Here is an 18,508-nt window from a genome sequence, read left to right on the forward strand (position 1 = left end):
GGGAAGTTTAGAAGCCGGCAACGGACTTAGCACTATCAGCTGGACCGTGCAAACCGGCACCAATGTTCTGTGTGCACTCGATCTGCCAGTCATTCGGGGTGAACTTATCAACAATCGCCTTGAAGGCGTCCAACGTGCAGAATGTCTCGTCGCCAGGCAGGTGGTTCTCGGGCTTGGCAGCGCAGCCGGGGATGGTAACGGGTCGGTCATTGTAGCGGATGCGGACATAGTGCTTCTGAAGAGACTCGCGAGTACCACCAGGCAAAGAGGAGAGAGGTGTGCGAGCGGTCTCGGACGAGGTGGGCTGGCTCGGTGCGGACTTACCAAACAGCTTGGAGAGGACCCCAGACTTCTTGGCTTCAATGGAGGGATTGGAAAACTTCTCAAGCATGGTGCCAGCGGTGGAGGCGGAGCGAGGAGCCTGTGAGAAGAGTTCGACTGCAACAGAGGAAGTGAAAGGAGGCCAGGACTCGTCCTGGAACCCGCCGACGCTAGACAGCATCGCTGCAAGCGTGGTGTCGTGGCAGCCGCTCATTGCAAACTTGATCGCCTTCCCGGTCTCTGGATCGCCGGACCCAGATGCAGCGGTTTCGCTGCGCCAGCCACCCTCCACAGCGGTGCTGACCATGCGGTCAACCACATCGCCCATGAGAGCTCCAATTCCCAGCTTGCGGTACTCGCTGCTCTCGCCGTAACCGGCAAACCACTCTTCGACTGCGATCCGATCGACAACGGCACGTCCCTTCTTGTCATAAAACTCAGATGGGAGCTTCGTGCCAGGTCCATGGGCATCGGTGGCATTGATGGTATCCATGATTCCAGAAAGTCGGGGGTGGGAATCAACAGCAACCTTGGGTGATTCTTCTGGCATGTGCTTTGACCAAAGACTGTTTAGATAAGCCATTTGCTCAGAGTCATTCCCTGCAGGTCCACAACATCAGCAATCATTCCACAAATCCTCACAGATAAACTCATACATCGTGCAGCGGCACGATCGGCAAAAAGCCGAGCCAGCTGTCGGAACCGCTTACAACCCCCCTCATTGGGAAACAACGTCTCCTCATTAAATTGACGAGCCACAATCACCGGCGGCGGGAAATCGAGCGTCCGCGCACTAGCCGGGTACATACCCCAGAACGCTTCCTGGAGAGACTCCAGAGCGCGGGGGATCGGCGTCGCGCGCAGGTACATATCCTCGGCATTGGACTTAATCTCGGGCATGAAACCAAGCTGATCGACATAAAGATGGCGCAAGCGTTGTCCGAGCGCATACGTCGTCTCGCGGCCCTTATTTGTGAGCTCGCCGTGCGTGCTTGATACGATTTAGCCTTTCCCCGGATTTAACAGCCCAATTTCTACGGGCGACTTACCACATCCCTTCAACTTCTGAGCCCGGTCCTCTGGCAATTGTTGCCTTGTCATCGTTGCCGAAAGTCTCCATCTTCCGTCGCCATTGGAATCCGTTCCATGCCGATAGGTCCTTACTGCTCGAGGCCATCTGTACCATGCGTTTTGCAACGCCGCAATACGGCCAGTCTGTGAGATATCAGTATCGTCTCGGCCGATATCGGTCTTGGGGAATTGGCATACATGGTGTCAGGCCTGTCTTTGGGAAATGTTAGCGGAGACCGTCGGAGATCGGAGTTGGGGGCCGGCATCAATAGCAGCATACATTTGTGAATCTTGAGGACACGGGGGTGCGTTCGCCTGGGTTCAATTAGAGATGCTCTGTGGGCGCTATTCTTGTATTGGGATATGTTTCTCACCATGGCGAAGGAACTGTGGTGGTTAGCTCGAGCTAAAGTACCTTGAAAGTCAACTGGAAGTTCACGTACCACTTGCACCAGTTGCAGCTTCAGCTCTTTTGGGTACAGGCGAGCAAGTTCATCCTGGGTGTAGGGCTCACGGGGAATTAGAGAGGTCATATTGCAGACCTAAGGAAAGAACAAAGGTGAGAAGAAGTATTCAATGTTGAGTCAGAGGGAATAGATGCCCCGTGGGGCGGTGAGGCGCCAATCAGTTAGGGTAACCTTACGATAAGCGTGTTGTACTGAACTTAACGTGTTGGTTGATGGTGAATTGGACTTTTGTTCGAAAGTTGTTTTGAAGGTTCTCTTTCTTTGATCCTATTCATATGCTCATATGTTTCTATTCATCAGGTACCGAATATCTGACAGAAAACAGCCGGGGTTGCTCAACAGCAAATCTATAGTCCTCCACACCTCGGCAACTTGCCCGACATGCACCCCCGGGCTTCGGACCGTTATCCTGCAAGGGCATCAACCAGGCTCAATTAGTACTTTTAAGTATCATGTTTCCCCTAAGTATATTTAAAGTAGATTCATGCTTTATGTAGACTTTGCGGTATCTTCTCCAATCCCGTAGCCATGAAACCACCAAAAAACCTATTCATAAGACAACCAAAAGACATGCCAAAACATCTATTATTATTGACAATATAGAATAATATACAAAGCCAAGCATCACTACTCAGCATCACTAATCTCCCACCCATCCTCACTCTCACTAGCACTCCAAACAGACCTAGAAGGCTCCTTGGCCTCCTCAGCCTCCGTAGCCGCAGCCGCGACAACAACAGCAGTAGCAGTAGCAGCATGCTTAGCGAACTTCTTATTATTCTTCGCCTTCTTAGCATTTTCCTGATCCTGTCTGATCTTCTTAACACGCTCGGTCTCTTCATGCGTCGCCCGCTCCATAATCTCAACTAGCTTCTCTAGGGCAGGCGCATACGCCTGCGCAAGAGCAAACTCTCCAACGTTGAACCGCATGTAATCCATTGCGCCAGCGACAGGGCCGGTGTATACACCGGTTTGGTAGCTGGACCTTGGAATGGCGATGTCGTCGGACAGAGGGGCGCTGGTGGTTTCGTCTTGCGGGTCGTCGAAGGGGATGTCTGCGTCGGCGGGTTGTACGGCCGCTGCGTCGCGCGGGTTGGGCGTTTCGCCGTTGTTCTTTTCGGAGAAGGCCACTTTTTGGTAGCGTTGGCTGAAGTGCGTGAGGAGGATGGAGCGCGCTTGCATGCGACGGCCGATTTCGATGGCTTCGGCGGATGTGGAGTGGCGCTTGGCCATTGCTGAGCCGACCATGTCGGGTTGGAAGGTGGCTTCGTGGATTAGGACTGTGGAGCCTTGGCCAATGGCGGCGAATTTCTCGGAGGGTCGGCAGTCGCCGGAGTAGGAAACTTTGAACCCGTGGGGGAATACGAGGGATACGGCGAGTGCGCCTCTGCAGTGCTTTACTCGGCAGGTGAGAAGATCTTCGAGGCCGGTGGAGGACTTCAGGAGGGGAGTGAGGGGGCATGATTGGTCCGTGTAGGAAAGTTGAACACGACGGCCGGTGGGTAGTCGGTGGGAAAAGTTAGTCATGAGTTGAGAGCCGTCATTATCAGGGTGCACGCTGAGAGTGAGAATTTTGTTGAATCCGAAGTCCTCGACGTGGGAGTACTCTTCCAACCAGGACATCATTGCATCGTCGGACACGACCGCCAAGCGCTTCTCCTTGAGGATCTTCTTGATGTCGGTTTCGGGTGCAGCCGAGTCAACTCCGCTCTTGAAGTTCTCTTCGTACCAGGCCTTGATTACCGATGCGGTACCAAGGTGATGATCAGCGTGCAAATGGCTGATCCAAATCATGCGCATGTTTTGAAGCACTTCGCGGAGCTGCTCGGGCTCGAATACTCGTTTCATCTGGCCGAGCGTATTCTCGCCACAATCAAGCAGGTAGTAACCATATCCAGGGACCTTGACCAATGTCGCGGAAACGTTACGGTACTTGGACGGAACTGAAGAACCAGTGCCCAATGCAATGATCTCTGCATCCGCTCCGGGCCATTCTGCCCGTTGCGCCTGCAACTTCTTCTGGAAGTCAGGCTTCGATACGTGCTTGCGAATGTAGTTCAATCTTTGCTCGACCGAGCGAGGGATCTTGTCGATAGCCTTTGCAGGATCGAAGCGAGACATCACTTCTTCCCTGTTCAAGCCGAAATTGGGCTCCATATCGAGAATGAATCCGGGATCGAGTGGAACGAGAGGGGAGTTCTGACGGGCTGCGATTGCGGATTCTGAGCCGGCATTTGGCGCACCCGGTTGGGGCAAAGTAACGTTATCATAAACAGGAGCCGCATAACTATCTGGATGTAGACGGGCAAGTCGGACAGTTGAGCTAGCGGCGCTTCCCATCGCCAGATAGTTCGGGCATTGGTCTGTGCCAGATACGGTGTGCTTGCAGTGGGACATGCTGGCGACGAATTCTTGGAACTTAGGGTGCTCGGCGACTCCGGCGCCAAGGATCCAGATGAAAGCCTGCAACTCGGTTGTTACAGCCGGCGACTTCCACTCAGCCCGGTTCACCAGGTCTTCAACGTATTCGGGCGAAGGCACGTCCATGATAGCAACGCCTTTTCCAACTCGAGTTGGACCTAGGACCATCTCCGGGGTGACGGTCTTACCATCCATGGACTGGACGCTCTCGCCCTTTGTCAGAGCAGCGAATTTGAAACCCATCTCAACGTTATGTTCTTTGGCCTTCTTTGGGTCGAACTTTCCGCGGATATCATAACTCCGCACGATATAGCTAATCGCTTCCTTGGAGGGAGAAGTGGGCGGGAGGCTCTCAACAGTTGCACCGGGCCACGGCTTGCGGACAAGGACATTGATGTCGGGGAGCGGTTCTTTATCGCCCGGCACAGGACCCTTGTATTGTTCGAGGTCTTTGGTCTCGGGGTTGCGAATAAAAATGGCAGCGGGCATCTTGACCTCAGCCAGTGGGGTTTCGTGCAGGGTGTCCATCTTCCATGTTGAGTTGAACATGTCCTGCACGATAGACTGCGTCGTCATTTGGTCCTTGGTGCGCTGGTCCAGATGTCCTTCTGCTACGGATTCCTGGAACTCATCCAAGCTGCGCTTGCGTGGACTCTGGGACCGCACTTTCGAGCTTAACTGACTCGATGGGGTGGGCTTGATGGGGAGGGCCCAAACCTTGATGTTCGAGTCAGCCCATGAGGGGGTCTCGAATGGATCCTCGGCGCCAGTAGACACTAGCTTGGCCAGATTCTGAGAATCATATTCTTTCAAATATACTGGCATGCCCTTGCGGAACACAAAACGCCGGGCCGTAGCCAAAGTGTGCGTAAGGTTTCTAGGCCCGTGAACTGTCAGGTTTCCCTTCTGGAGAACAGTTTCGCCATCCCGCTCGATATAGGCCTTTCCATGTTGTCTACTATCGGTGTACCCTCCCTTGCCCTCACTAGCCTCTCGCGCAGCTTTTCGAATAGCCTTCTTCTTGTTCTCCTCCTCAATGGCCGTGTTCGAGGTCACCACCGTATCAGCAAGTGTCAGGATCATTCCGATCAATCCTCCCGTGTTGGCCCATTCCGTCCGCCCAGTAACAAACACATCAGAGAGGAGAGCAAGCTTCACTCCCCGCTCTGTGCACGCACGCTGTGTGCCTTCTGCTAGCTGACCGAAAAAGTATCGCTTGTCGGGGAAGTGGAGGCAGATGGCCGTGCCGGGGGTGTCGGCCGTCGGGGTCGTGACGACCTGGTAGTAGAACTTCATCGGGTTGACACCTAGTTTCAAATCCGGGGGCGATGAAGTAACTTCGAACTTGGACGGTTCACAAATCAAATAGTCGTTCGATTGTTGATTGCGTACGAGCGGGGCAGTTGAAATAATGTATGCGTTTGGGTTCACAGCGGGCTGTCTAACTGGAAGTTCCGGGGCTCTTTTGAATCTCGAGAGAAGGTCTGGCCTAACGGTGCGCTTTTTCCCTAGTTGTGAGTCACGGCTTCTGCGTGTGTACGTTCGTAAAAATGTCGGCGTCCAAATTGGGGGTTTGGGCAACGCGCTCCAGGCGACTGCACGAGTTGTCGCGGTTAACAAAGCACCGCGCGCACGAAGAGAAGCCAACTTGGCTGGATGCTATGAGATTGAGGGGGAAATATTGAGAATAGAACCCCTGGTGTAGCAAAGCAGAAGACCTAAGCATTGGTGGATCCCAGTAACGAAAAAATGTCAAACTTCGATTTTTACGTGACGGCCGGGTCGCCCCCCAAGTCAATTTTCAAAATGCGCCTTACATTTCAGTCTCAAGTGCGATATATTACAAAAAAATTGCTTTTTCCACAGTCGGATTCTCGTATCAATTTGTTCAAGGCTTTATAGCTTTGTGGCTTTGCATCTCTGGGTCGACGAGCAGGACTACGGTCCGTAGCTGAACGTTACAGATGACATCCATACATAGCACATTTTGACTAAATCGACGAGCATTCTATTTGGCTAAACTACATTCAGGGTGAAGGCTATGCAAAGACGAAGAACAATCATATGGCTGTAGATATCAAGATATGGACTTTTATTCCAATAATCCATCAAATACGCCAAAGAGTAACCACTCCAAAATTCCACCCAGAAAATCCATCGTGGGCATTACACGATAAAGTAAAAGACAGGCGCCTTGAAACTCCCCGGCACTTCGGAAAGAAAGACCGATCATTCGCAAAATATAGCAGGAAATGTCACCATTGTATCACAAGGCGATGACTGATGGCGTTGAAAGAATCACATATACAAAGAAAAGGCCGAATGGCGGGACGCTAATGGGGAATCACTGAAGGTGGGACGTAACAGCTGATACACGCTCGAAAGCGGCATCGATGCTCTGGCAGAGGGCGTTGAAGGTGCTCTTGGCTGAGTCGCTGACTTTGGAGTTGTCGACGACGAGCTCGTACTGAGAGGCTTTCTTGCTGGGGATACCCTCAAAGGTAAACTCGGCATCGCATGAAGTAGGCGCGGGAGAGTCAACAAAGAGAGCAAAGGCAGGGTCGGACTCGTCAAGCTCGACATCGGGATTAGCGACACCGATGTCAGACTGACGGTAGGAGTCAGTGGTAGGGGTATCAACGATGGGAGCCTCGTTCTTGGAGCTCTCGGGGATGCTGAAAGAAGATGACTTTCCGGAAAGGACCTCAGCATCATAGGCGGGTCCCTCGGGAACTTCCATGACAGCAAAGACGGAGGCATTGCCGAAGCTCATGTCAATGCCGGAGTTCCAGCCAGCGTTGTTCATGGCCATATTGGGGTCCATACTCTGGTTAGGCATCATGACCATGTTGGGCTGGGGATTCTGCTGCATCTGGAACTCCTGGGCACGGTTGGCATTGTTCTCCTTGGGCATAGCCTGCATGGTAGGCTGAGCCTGTTGCTGCTGGGGCTGGGGCTGTTGCTGGGGCTGCTGCTGCTGGGGACCCTCCATCTCGTTCAAGAAGTTGGAGAAGTGGGGAGATCCGAGAAGCATGCGAGCCAAGTCGTTCAGGCGGGCATTCTCCTCGTAGAGAGCACGGTTCTGGAGGCGGACTTCGTGTGCCTCGTTGGTGCGGGCGGCGACCTCACTCTCGAGCTGGCCGATGTATTCTAGCGAGAATGTTAATGAAAGATCTTGCAATATTGAACTGGAGTGATCATACCCTTGCGACGAGATCGGAAGGCGCGAGCGGAGACCTTGTTGCGCAGCTGACGGCGTTCCTTACTGCTGAGCTTCTTGCCTTCCTCGCTAGCAAGGAGGCGCTCATCCTCATCCATGTCGGCCTCGTCCTTGCGGGCCTTGGCCATCTGAGGCATGCCGTGGGAGGGAGTCGGGGAACCCTCTCCATTGGCCATGGCGTTCTGGCGCATCTGCTGGAGCAGACGGGAGATGCGCTCCTCAACCACGGGGTCGGGGTTGCGGGGACCGCGAGTTTGGAGCATAGCGGTCGCTTGTTCGGGGCGCTGCTGCATCTGGTGGCGGGCGATATCACTTTGCTTCTGTTGCTGGGCCTTGGCCATCGCAGCCTGCTGCTGATGCATACCAGGGTACATGCGACCGACCTGGGTGGAGGGACCAGCCTGAGCCAATTCTTGACCTCCAAGGGCATTGGGGTCAACGTATTGGCTCTTGTTCCCGGGGTTGGCCGGGTAGAAGTATGGTGATGCGTTCATGTTTTCGGGCTCAATCTCCATCTCTGACGGGTTCCGGCCCGGTGCAGTGTTGAAATCAAATGGGGCATCCTCCCGCTTCATGTGATGACCAGCATACATTTCAGCGTTGACGGGGAATCCTTGGGTATTGTTGAAGCCCATGGGGACCTGGCTGTAACTCATAGACAAAGCACCAGGTGGCAGACCGGTTTGTTGTCTGTGCTCGTCGTATTGATGACTAGGAGCCTGGAAAGCGAGGGGAGACTGGCCACTTGAAGCGAAACTGGCACTGCGGGCGTCGCTGGTGCTGAACTCAGTACTTGCGACCGAGGGTTGACTGGTCATGGCGATCTTAGAGCGAGAAGGGTCGGATGTATAGGTGAGTTGATCGAAGTTGATGAAAGAGTCGAGATCCTGATCGTAAGTAGATGGCTGCTGCATCGGGTGTTCAGTGAGAGTTGCCATGATGGGTGTGTGTGTAGTAGAGTAGATAAGCCTATTCCCGGGCTTGAGGGTTTTTCGTGATACGTGATATAGAAATATGAACGAAGGAAGTGAAGAGTTTTGGAGGTTGGATAAAGAGGGAAAAATATAATGGATATAAAAAAAGATTATGAAAACGAAGGTCTAGAGATGTTGGGATCTAGAATTGGATTTTAATGAAATTGGCAGAGAGAAATAGAGGAACCAAGGAAACCAGGGGAAGAGGAGGAGTGTTCCGGAATAGAAACGTTACGTGGCCCGAGGGATGATTAAGCGGCCGCCTGCTCACTTCTTTCCCGTGATTGGTTGTTCTTTGTTTACCATACGATCCTTGTATCTAGGGAGTACATTGTCATTCCCAATAGTACTAATTCTTATTTGAATATCTCCTATATCTTTATCAATCTATACATCTACTAGCAAAATTACTACTGAATTTCTTCAATGAATGCAAACTCGTGTGAATCTTTCTATTACCCCATTTTCAATAGTTCCAAATGCCCTGCTAATACTTTTTCCAATGCCGAACCTTTGAAGTGGGGTCAGTCTATTACAAAGAGCCATCGGATCCTATTGGTTCTCGAGTGCAAATATAGGGCTCGGAGTTACTTCCAGGTAATATTACCGTAATTGTATTGCTAGTGCCTGTACACTCCTTCCAATGACGCAGGTGGCTATGTCTGTTTATTGAGGATTATTGCCCTCGGATAGAGACAAACATTCCACATTTGTCAGGAGACGCAAAATATGTACTTATCAATAATGTACAATGGGCTTTAACTAGAAATCATAAGTTGACTTTTGAAAGATATTATAATAGTCTTGTCTAGGCTACTCTGTACTCCTTAGTGACTATCACACTATCACCGCAATTAGCGTTCGGGGCTGAGCCACCTATTTTGAGTCGCTCGGCCACGATATCCACTTTGGGGAAGATAGACGGCCCATATTCAAGTGGACTTTTTAAGGGCCGAACACTTCTTTTTCCTCTCTAGAGACCCTGGTGAGATTCTCTGTATCCATCAAGATTAGTAGACTGTGCATTCACAGTACATTGTACAATAATGTACCCCAACCACGGAAGTCACTTGTTTCATCACAGCCCGGATATACAATGGGCCGGGCGCCTAGCCCATACATCTAGTTACGGTTAAACCACAGTGAACTAGTCGGAGTCAATTTGCCGCTGAATAAGCTGAATATTGACATTGGATCTTACAATAAGCTTTTTCTGTTTGTAGAGAGTTGGGTCGGCAAAGAACCACCTCGGTGGATGTCCGTACAGTACACGAGATATATGATCTAGGCCTAAACTGGTTAGTGCCTCCGACCCTAAAAAACCCAAAAAGCCAAAAACCCCAATTGTTATCAAAGTGGACTCGGTCAATCCTATTTTTCTTCTCTGAGGCCATTAGTCTGGACTAGATTCTCTATAGAACCTTCTTTTCGCCTTCTAACCTGCCTCTTCGGGTCGCTCCTGAAACATAAAATGAAACCGCTATTGTACAACATTTATGGAGTACCCAAACCGCAGGGCAAACACGGCGGATCAAGTCATACCCGCTTTTTTTTCAGGAACAAACCTTGGAAGTCTCGGCTCTTGACGAGCCCGCTTTTCCTGCTCTCGATCATCTAGGGCTGAGACAGTAACGGCACCATGATCACCATCAAGTGATCGCGTTTAAGAGGCTGAGCTAATTCTGCGCCTCATGCCACCACGTATCTCGTTTTTAATTAAAAATAGACCCTGGAAAACCCTGGCGCTTTAACCGGCACGGGCGAAGAACATACTTAATTAATCAATAGTAAGGCGAACTACGCATTATTGAGATTCTCGGGCATGGCTCTTGTGCGGAGCTTTCATTAAACTGTCCCGAGTCTCGAACTGTGGATCTGGGACATCGGCCTCAACGCTCCGGCATTTGTTCCAGTATGTCATTTGCCTGATAGTCATTTCGCTTGGATCCTGCCATGGCTGATGAAAGAAAGATTATATCTCCAGTTTCTGCATTCCATGGATATGCAGGCCACGCATATCCCTCCGCATTGCTTTACTGCTTTATCAATTGATGTCATTCAGGTCTAGACCAAATTACATCCTCGTCTTCAATGTCTGGTCGTCTGACGACTCCTATGACCCGCTTGGCCCTGATCGCCCGGCTTTTCAAGGCCTCAAAGACCCTTCACTGTGAACCCTGATGCTGGTCTGTGGTTGTCTGACGACGCCTTCTTTGATCCGCCGGGTCTTTAAATGAGTGTGGGTGCGTTCGAGACTCTTGAACCCTTCAATCGAGATCTAGATGGATCTGAGATTCAGGTCCAGATCTAGATCGCATCTTATCGGACGATGAGAAAAGTTTTCGTCATCTGGGGTTCACGATCGATCGCTCTGGGCTTTGCTCGTGTGCTTCTAGGCTTGAATTGATCTTGGTACCCCAGTCCATGGGGAATCTGGAGCAGAATGGAGTTACACGTGTGGTCTAGGGATTTGCTTTGGCAATCGATGGTAATGACACGCTATGTTAAACGGTCTTCCTAGGTCTCGATTTCACACACATCGTAGAACTGACCTCATGTCTATAACGTGGATGATTGTGGCTTCTGGAATAGATCAAAGAACAAATTTCAACTTGATGCCACGCAAGTGCCAGGTCGCGGCCGCAAAATATCATATTGCTCTAGGTTAAAGGCTTGTTTTCAATATTTGAACATTCAGGACTCTATCGTTTCTCTTCAAATAGTTGAAATTCTTCCAGATCTATGAACACAGAATTTGCTCTCACTTACGCTGTATACCAAAGGTCCACCCATGATCGCTAGTCTCTGCACACCTTGATTACCACCTTACCGCGGGCACGCTTAGTAGAAATGCGCTCATAGGCATGGACAGCATCCTCCATATCAAAAACAGAGTCAACAGGTACGCGCACATGACCCTCTTCAATCAAACGCGCTAAGTAAACAGCATCATCACGAGCCGGCGGTGTGCTAAACGTGATATATCGGCGAGGAACACCGCCCAGCCAAGTAGGCAGCCAGGTATTGAACAGCATATTGCACGCCGTCCCAAACATCCCCTCAAGCATACCAATATTGACAACCGCGCCCTCAGGCTTAAGATAAGCAGGCGAGTTAGCAAAAAGCGCCTGAGACCCAACACAGTCAAGCACAAAGTCAAACGGTTTCTCCCTGTACTCCTGCGTGAGATAAACAGGCAATTCATGCTTCTTATAGTCGATGAACTTCACACGTTAGTCTTCTGTGATCCAACCAGTCAATCTCTACACAGGTACCTACCTCGTCAACACCCAACCAACGCACCATCTCCTCATTGCCACCGCTCGCCACGCCAACAACGCTCGCCCCACGCAACTTACACAGCTGCACGAGTACGGACCCAACAGATCCACTAGCCCCGTTGACGAGAACACGATGACCCTCCCGCACGCCAGCCGTCCGAATCATCTTCATCGCCGTACTACCCGCCCCATTGATCCCAGACGCAGACGCCATCTCAATGCCGTCAATCCGCACGACCTGCGACCCAGGGAGGCGAACGTACTCTGCCAGCACGCCGTGGCCTAGCATTAAGGCGGGGATATTCTGAAATGCGACGACTTGGGTGCCTAGGTCGCGCAGTTCGGCTGGTGCGCCTGACCCTGCGGCTACTATCGAGCCGGATAGTTCGAGCTCTGGAATCCAAGGGCCGGTTAGGGGGAGGCTAGGGATGGTTTTGAGCCCAAATTCTGTGCTGTATTGTAGTGAGACGTGCGAGACGCGGATGAGCACGTCTTGCGATGTGCTTTCTGGCGCGGTTGGCGTTGGGATGGTGGTTAGTTTCAGGGCGCTGTTTGCGGGACCGCGGTGTTGGCGTATCCAGGCACGCATTTCTGATGGTGTGGTTGGGATTTGCGCTGCCATTGCTGCTGTTGATGCGTAGTAATTGGAGAGGTGTAGGACTTTGAGGGGGCGTATGACTTCCGAAGGATTTGGAACTACTGCCTAGGTGGTTATATTTAGATCTGACACTCAAAAAACTCCACGGGCTTGTTCACAATAATTATGTCAATTAATATCAGATCCATAACTAGATATTGAAACATAGATGATTTTTCAGATAATGTTGATTATATATTTCCGTAGCATGTAGATCTTTACTCTATGTAGTGGCTTGCGATTTATCTGCATAACCATGAACCCTGACCAACCTTGGAATATGCCCAGAAACCAAGACTTGTGACTCAATTCCAACTATAATGACAACATCCACAATGATGTATATTTGTATATTCCCACGGTAGTATTGAAATTCGATGTCGGCTCTCCCCGCAAAATGGCCAAGCGAGGGATGTGAAATGGGGCCTCAGGCATTCAACTATTCCTATTTCGGACCCCGGGGATAGACATCCAACGAAATCAATTTGATGCGGATGTGATCAACGACTACAGATACGAGAACTGGTGCCACTGTGGCACATTGACTCAAGGGGCCTGCCGAGAATACCCATGCCCACAAATGCTCATAAATTCATAGGAAAGCTCTTGCCCAACTTGATGTAGCCATTGGCGTCCAACTTCCAACTTAATCGAGTCGTCGAAGCCTCTGTGGAAATCAAATCACAAAGTCCCCAAAAACAAGAAAAAGAATGACATCTGCCCCGGCAATCCTAGCAACGTGCAAGCAGACACGGTTCCATCTGCTAGATGATAGTCCTTCACAGGAGGTATGAATCTCCAAAACCATTGACCACTTACGCTGACCCAATCAATCCATAGATAGATGTGGAGGGACTAAACATCATTGTGACATCGTCCGCACCTGAATCGACAGAAGATACAAAATCTAAGACGAAAGGGAAATCAAAGGCAAAGGCCGCAGGAAGAGAGCTCATCTCAGATGCCCATCTACGTCTGAAGGCAGGCATTCATTATGGCCTGCTGGGCCGTAACGGAACCGGAAAGTCGAGTGAGACTATCTTTTGCAACCATGAATCATAGTATATTAACATTTCTAGCCCTGCTCCGGGCTATGGCCGAAAAGCTCATTCCCGGAATTCCACATGCGACTCGCATCGCCATTCTGCAACAAACCGAGGAACAGGATGAGACGTTTGGCGCTGCTCTCAACAAAGACAAAACTGTCTTGGAATCCGTTCTGAGCAGCGATGAGTCTAGAAATGAGACTGTTCGAATGGCAGATTGTTAGTATCCGTTTGATTAACCTTGTGCTTGGCTAATAGCTTGAAGTCCTCTCGAAGAGCTTCGAGACTGAAGATCCCATGCGGCCTGTCCGTGCAATTCGCAAAATCCGACACCAAAAAGCCGAGAAGCATCTCTTCCTCGCGCACAAGAATGCAAGTCTGAAGAGCGGTGCCCGCGGCTTACAGGCGCGGAAGGAGTTGAAAGCAGCTGAAGTGAAGCTTGAGGCTGCATCGGAGATGTAGGGACCTTATAACCCATGCTACCGATTTCATCTGACACTTATAAGGTTGGCCCAGGATGGAGACGCCATCGACGCGGAAGCAGTTCAGTCAGATACGCAAGCGGCTGTCGAGACATTACAGACTCTGCAGTCTCAACTGGAAGATGTAGGTATTTGCACTATTCTACCTACTCATCCACTAACCCAAAATCAGATGAAACTCGCCGACATGGAACAACAGGCTCGTCGGGTCCTCATCGGTCTCGGGTTCAAAGAGGACGGGCTTGAGAAAAAGGTCTCCACGCTCTCGGGTGGTTGGCGCATGCGATGCATGCTAGCCAGTGTCCTCGTGCAAGACCCGGATATCATGATCCTCGACGAGCCAACCAACTTCCTCGACCTTCTCGGAGTAGTGTGGCTAGAGAATTACCTGAAACAGCTCCGCGACACCTCGGAAACGACCATTGTTCTAGTATCCCACGACAGGGATTTCATCAATGCCGTCTGCCAAGAGATTGTCATCATCCGCGATCAGAAATTGACTTATTTCCGCGGAAACCTCTCGGCGTACGAGCAAGACTTCGAAGAACAAAAACTCTACCTGGGACGCATGAAGGAGGCCCAAGAGCGACAAATCGCTCATATGGAATCGAGTATCCGTGAGAATATGAAACTCGGAAAGAAGACCGGCGATGAGAATAAGCTGCGCCAGGCCAAGTCGCGACAGAAGAAGGTCGATGACCGGATGGGTCTCCAGGTTAGTGCGACCGGGGGCCGGTTCAAGTTGAACCGTGATTTGGTGGGATGGCATCTCCATAATCGGGCGGAGATCGATGTCCCCGAAGACGAAAAGGGCGCGACTATGAGTCTTCCTGAGGCGACGGAGTTGCGGTTCCCGGGCCCGCTGGTTTCGCTTGAAGATATCGTGTTTCAGTACAAGAAATCCGACCGCGTCATTCTGGATAATGTGGATCTAGTCGTTCACCTCGGTGATCGTGTGGGGATCATGGGGCTTAATGGGTCTGGGAAAACCACCCTGCTTCGCGTGTTGACGGGCCAGGTCGCTCTATCTAAGGGTAAAGTCTCGACTCACTCCCGACTGAAGATGGGCTATTATAGCCAGCACTCGGTGGAGGAGTTGCAAGAGCGTGGTCGGGGAGAGCCTGGTCTGACTGCGCTGGGATTGTTGACGATTGAAACCGAGGGAACTCTGAACGAGGGTGCCATCAGAGGTCTCTTGTCTTCTATGGGTTTAGCGGGCCGCATTGCTTCAGATGTGCCAGTGGCCAAGCTATCGGGAGGGCAGCTGGTATGTGAAACGCGGTGTAACATTCGAATTAGGCTAATTGTTAAGTACAGGTTCGACTTGCATTGGCTCGAATCGTCTGGAGCGCACCGCAGCTTCTCATTCTCGATGAAATCACCACGCATTTAGACTTTCATACTGTTACTGCGTTGGCTACGGCTTTGTCGTCATTCAATGGTGCTGTCATTCTGATTTCACATGACCGGTTCCTGGTGCGGTCTGTAATTGAGGGCAAGCGAGACACAGACCATAAACTCGATGAGGACTTTGAAGGGTTAGAGGAAGAGGAGACTGAGGAGACGCAGAGACGTCGATCGGTCTATGTGATCAAACAAGGCAAGATGACTGAACAGAAGAACGGAGTGGAACAGTTCGAGCAGAGTTTAGTGAAGCGTGTGCAGAAGCTGCTGCCAGCTCTTTGATATGAATTTTCGTTACTTAATTGCAAATACGATCAATAACAAAACGAAGTGTTCGTCAGTGTGCATGACTCAGCACCGGGGGTTGCCGCCCGCATGGACATGCCTCGATGCGATAAGACATTCCCCTCATTCCTCAGCGGAGGGTAGTATTGGCATATATTTCCTTTTACTTTCAACATGCTTCATCTCACCCCTTGAAAAACAAAAATCTCCTGATGGCTTTGTGCAAGCGGATCTTGCACCCCATCCCCTGGGGTCGGCTGGCAGTGATAGCTCGACACCACAGCACCAATGCAAGACTCCTCGCCACTGCCCCCCAATTATCTCCACAACCAGCGGAATCCCCCAGACTGTCAACTTTGAAGTCTGCGAAGCCTTTCTCCGACTTCCTCACAGATAATTTCAATCGCCAGCATGACTACCTCCGCATCAGCGTAACGGAACGGTGTAACCTTCGATGTCTATACTGCATGCCCGAGGAAGGCGTGGATCTTTCGCCGTCCGCGAAACTGCTCACATCCCCAGAAATCTTATATCTATCGTCGTTATTTGTCTCGCAAGGTGTGACCAAGATCCGATTGACGGGCGGAGAACCGACGGTTCGCAAAGACATCGTGCCACTGATGCAGGATATTGGTAAATTGCGACAGAATGGATTGCGGGAACTGTGTCTTACAACCAACGGCATCTCACTACATCGAAAATTGGATCCGATGGTAGAGGCTGGGCTGACTGGAGTCAATCTCAGCCTTGATACGTTGGACCCGTTCCAGTTCCAGATCATGACGCGACGTAAGGGCTTTGACGCTGTGATGAAGAGCATTGACCGCATTCTGGAAATGAACAAGTTTGGTGCTGGAATCAAGCTGAAGATCAATTGCGTTGTTATGAGAGGAATGAACGATCGAGAGATTCTGCCTTTCGTCGAGCTCGGCCGAGAGAAACCGATCGAGGTGCGGTTCATCGAGTACATGCCTTTCAGTGGAAATAAATGGAGTCAGGGGAAGATGTTTTCCTACCAGGAGATGCTGGATGTTATTCGGGAGAAGTATCCTACGTTTGAAAAAGTGGCCGATCACAAGAATGACACGAGCAAGACATATTGTGTTCCGGGCTTTGAAGGTCGCGTGGGGTTCATCACCAGTATGACGCATAATTTTTGCGGCACTTGCAATCGGCTGCGCATTACCAGCGATGGCAACCTCAAGGTCTGCTTGTTTGGTAACTCCGAGGTATCCCTGCGGGACATCATTCGCAAGGAGAACAATGGGAACCCGATTGACGTTGATGCAATGAACAATCTGCAACTGTTGGAAACAGTGCAATCGGCCGCCCGTCTCAGTGATGAAGGGACTCTGGTCAACGAACGAGAACGTGAGATCCTCAACATAATCGGGATGGCCGTGAAGCGCAAGAAGGAGAAACACGCCGGTATGGCACAGTTGAAGGATATGAAGAATCGACCCATGATCTTGATTGGTGGGTAGATTTTTTTTTTTCTTCATTTGGATACGATTTATGACTTTTAAAACCCATCTCATATTGATGGTGATTACTTATACCTTGTACACATGAAATTCATATATTTGAAATTTCCCAAGCAGCGCTGATAGAAAATTAGACCATAAAACGGCAATGAGAGCAATTCCTCGACCCCAAAGCCATCCATGGTCAGGAATTCCCACGCACATGCTATCCCCTCTGGCGTCTTCCCAACTCCGTCTCTACTCCAGCACATCCAAAACGGACTCACCAACCCCCCAATCCCTCTCTCTGCCAACGACCTCAGACACCGACCTCCCACACCTCACCCCTTCCAAAACAGTCCACATGACCCAAATCACCTCGAAACCCGAGTCCGAGCGTGTCGCAACAGCAGCATGCACAGTCTCCTTCTCTAACGCACGGCCCTTCTCCATCCTCCGCAAAGGCCAAACCCACAAAGGCGACGTTTTCAGCGTAGCCCGCATAGCAGGCATTATGGCCGCAAAAAAGACACCGGACATCATCCCGCTCTGCCACCCTGGTATTGGCATTACGGGTGTCGAGGTGAGTGTGGAGTTAGCCGAGCCTAAGAGTGAGAATGAAAATGATCATGGCGCCATGCATGTTGTTGCGTCTGTTAGTTGTTTTGGTCGCACGGGGGTCGAGATGGAGGCCATGACTGCTACTGTTGGTGCTGCTTTGACGGTTTATGATATGCTCAAGGCTGTTGATAAAGGGATGGTGATTGAGGCTGTTAGGTTGTTGGAAAAGAAGGGGGGGGAAGAGTGGGCATTGGCTTAGGGGTGAATAGAGTATCGATCCATGGATGCTATACATGTTCATCGATTTTAGATATCAATATTTAAAGCCTTGAAGATGTTTACGTTGTTTTTACATGCATGTGTACACACATGTGTCTGTCTGTATGTAGTATACGTGTATATATGTTTGGACCTATCATGTTCCCTGTAGCCTCTAACTAATGTACGCGCCGAATCCAACAATATCCACTGGCTAATGTTTCTCCAGCCCTATGCAAAAGCCGTTGAAATTCTCGGGAGTTCTCCGCTCACCGTTATTTTGGTCTTTTTTCTTCTCTTTTCTTTCACTTACTTCTTTTTTGGAAGTGATCTTTACCTGCGTAACTTTATATGTAGGTACTTGAATTCTTGAAACCTCCATATCCTGTTCTCTGTGGCGGGTCCTGGGTTGAAATTTCGGAAACCCACATAACCTCAAAAAGGCTTAGCCACTCGAAGATTCACAGTTGATTCTATTTTTTTTGTTGATCTTCTAGGAGGTTTTTTGTTTTTTTTTCTCCTTCTACTCCCAATAATTAGGTCTGTGCTCTCACTGCTTGGTCCTAGCGGTATTGGACTCCCACTCCCATTGGGGTTTTGTGGGAAAGACCAGCATC

At 50.5% G+C, this 18,508-nt stretch overlaps 7 protein-coding genes across 7 annotated transcripts; 3 read left to right on the forward strand and 4 right to left on the reverse strand.

Annotated features, from left to right (window-relative positions):
* Positions 1-7: 7 nt before the first annotated feature.
* On the reverse strand, positions 8-1,925 carry N7529_005293 (putative acid phosphatase; the record flags this gene model as incomplete). Its single annotated transcript, XM_057240820.1, has 7 exons — positions 8-921; positions 978-1,312; positions 1,371-1,536; positions 1,591-1,606; positions 1,673-1,707; positions 1,767-1,779; positions 1,836-1,925. 7 exons carry the CDS (start codon positions 1,923-1,925, stop codon positions 8-10), a joined length of 1,569 nt encoding a protein of 522 aa, XP_057100115.1.
* A 561-nt stretch (positions 1,926-2,486) lies between these two features.
* N7529_005294 (ribonuclease Z) lies at positions 2,487-5,576 on the reverse strand (the record flags this gene model as incomplete). The annotated part of the gene is made up of 1 exon (XM_057240821.1): positions 2,487-5,576. The coding sequence occupies one exon, from the start codon at positions 5,574-5,576 to the stop codon at positions 2,487-2,489; it is 3,090 nt and encodes a 1,029-aa protein (XP_057100116.1).
* A 1,048-nt stretch (positions 5,577-6,624) lies between these two features.
* Positions 6,625-8,438, reverse strand: N7529_005295 (bZIP transcription factor; the record flags this gene model as incomplete). The annotated part of the gene is made up of 2 exons (XM_057240822.1): positions 6,625-7,430; positions 7,484-8,438. 2 exons carry the CDS (start codon positions 8,436-8,438, stop codon positions 6,625-6,627), a joined length of 1,761 nt encoding a protein of 586 aa, XP_057100117.1.
* A 2,834-nt stretch (positions 8,439-11,272) lies between these two features.
* Positions 11,273-12,377, reverse strand: N7529_005296 (NAD(P)-dependent alcohol dehydrogenase; the record flags this gene model as incomplete). Its single annotated transcript, XM_057240823.1, has 2 exons — positions 11,273-11,698; positions 11,754-12,377. The coding sequence occupies 2 exons, from the start codon at positions 12,375-12,377 to the stop codon at positions 11,273-11,275; spliced, it is 1,050 nt and encodes a 349-aa protein (XP_057100118.1).
* Positions 12,378-13,102: 725 nt separating this feature from the next.
* N7529_005297 (ABC-F family ATP-binding cassette domain-containing protein) lies at positions 13,103-15,606 on the forward strand (the record flags this gene model as incomplete). Its single annotated transcript, XM_057240824.1, has 7 exons — positions 13,103-13,180; positions 13,233-13,422; positions 13,472-13,657; positions 13,704-13,896; positions 13,945-14,044; positions 14,093-15,187; positions 15,238-15,606. The coding sequence occupies 7 exons, from the start codon at positions 13,103-13,105 to the stop codon at positions 15,604-15,606; spliced, it is 2,211 nt and encodes a 736-aa protein (XP_057100119.1).
* A 215-nt stretch (positions 15,607-15,821) lies between these two features.
* N7529_005298 (uncharacterized protein) lies at positions 15,822-17,093 on the forward strand (the record flags this gene model as incomplete). The annotated part of the gene is made up of 1 exon (XM_057240825.1): positions 15,822-17,093. The coding sequence occupies one exon, from the start codon at positions 15,822-15,824 to the stop codon at positions 17,091-17,093; it is 1,272 nt and encodes a 423-aa protein (XP_057100120.1).
* Positions 17,094-17,295: 202 nt separating this feature from the next.
* N7529_005299 (cyclic pyranopterin monophosphate synthase MoaC) lies at positions 17,296-17,892 on the forward strand (the record flags this gene model as incomplete). Its single annotated transcript, XM_057240826.1, has 1 exon — positions 17,296-17,892. One exon carries the CDS (start codon positions 17,296-17,298, stop codon positions 17,890-17,892), a length of 597 nt encoding a protein of 198 aa, XP_057100121.1.
* Positions 17,893-18,508: the final 616 nt, after the last annotated feature.

Source organism: Penicillium soppii (assembly GCF_028829465.1).
Source record: "Penicillium soppii strain IBT 18220 chromosome Unknown utg000004l, whole genome shotgun sequence".
NCBI classification, from domain to species: domain Eukaryota; kingdom Fungi; phylum Ascomycota; class Eurotiomycetes; order Eurotiales; family Aspergillaceae; genus Penicillium; species Penicillium soppii.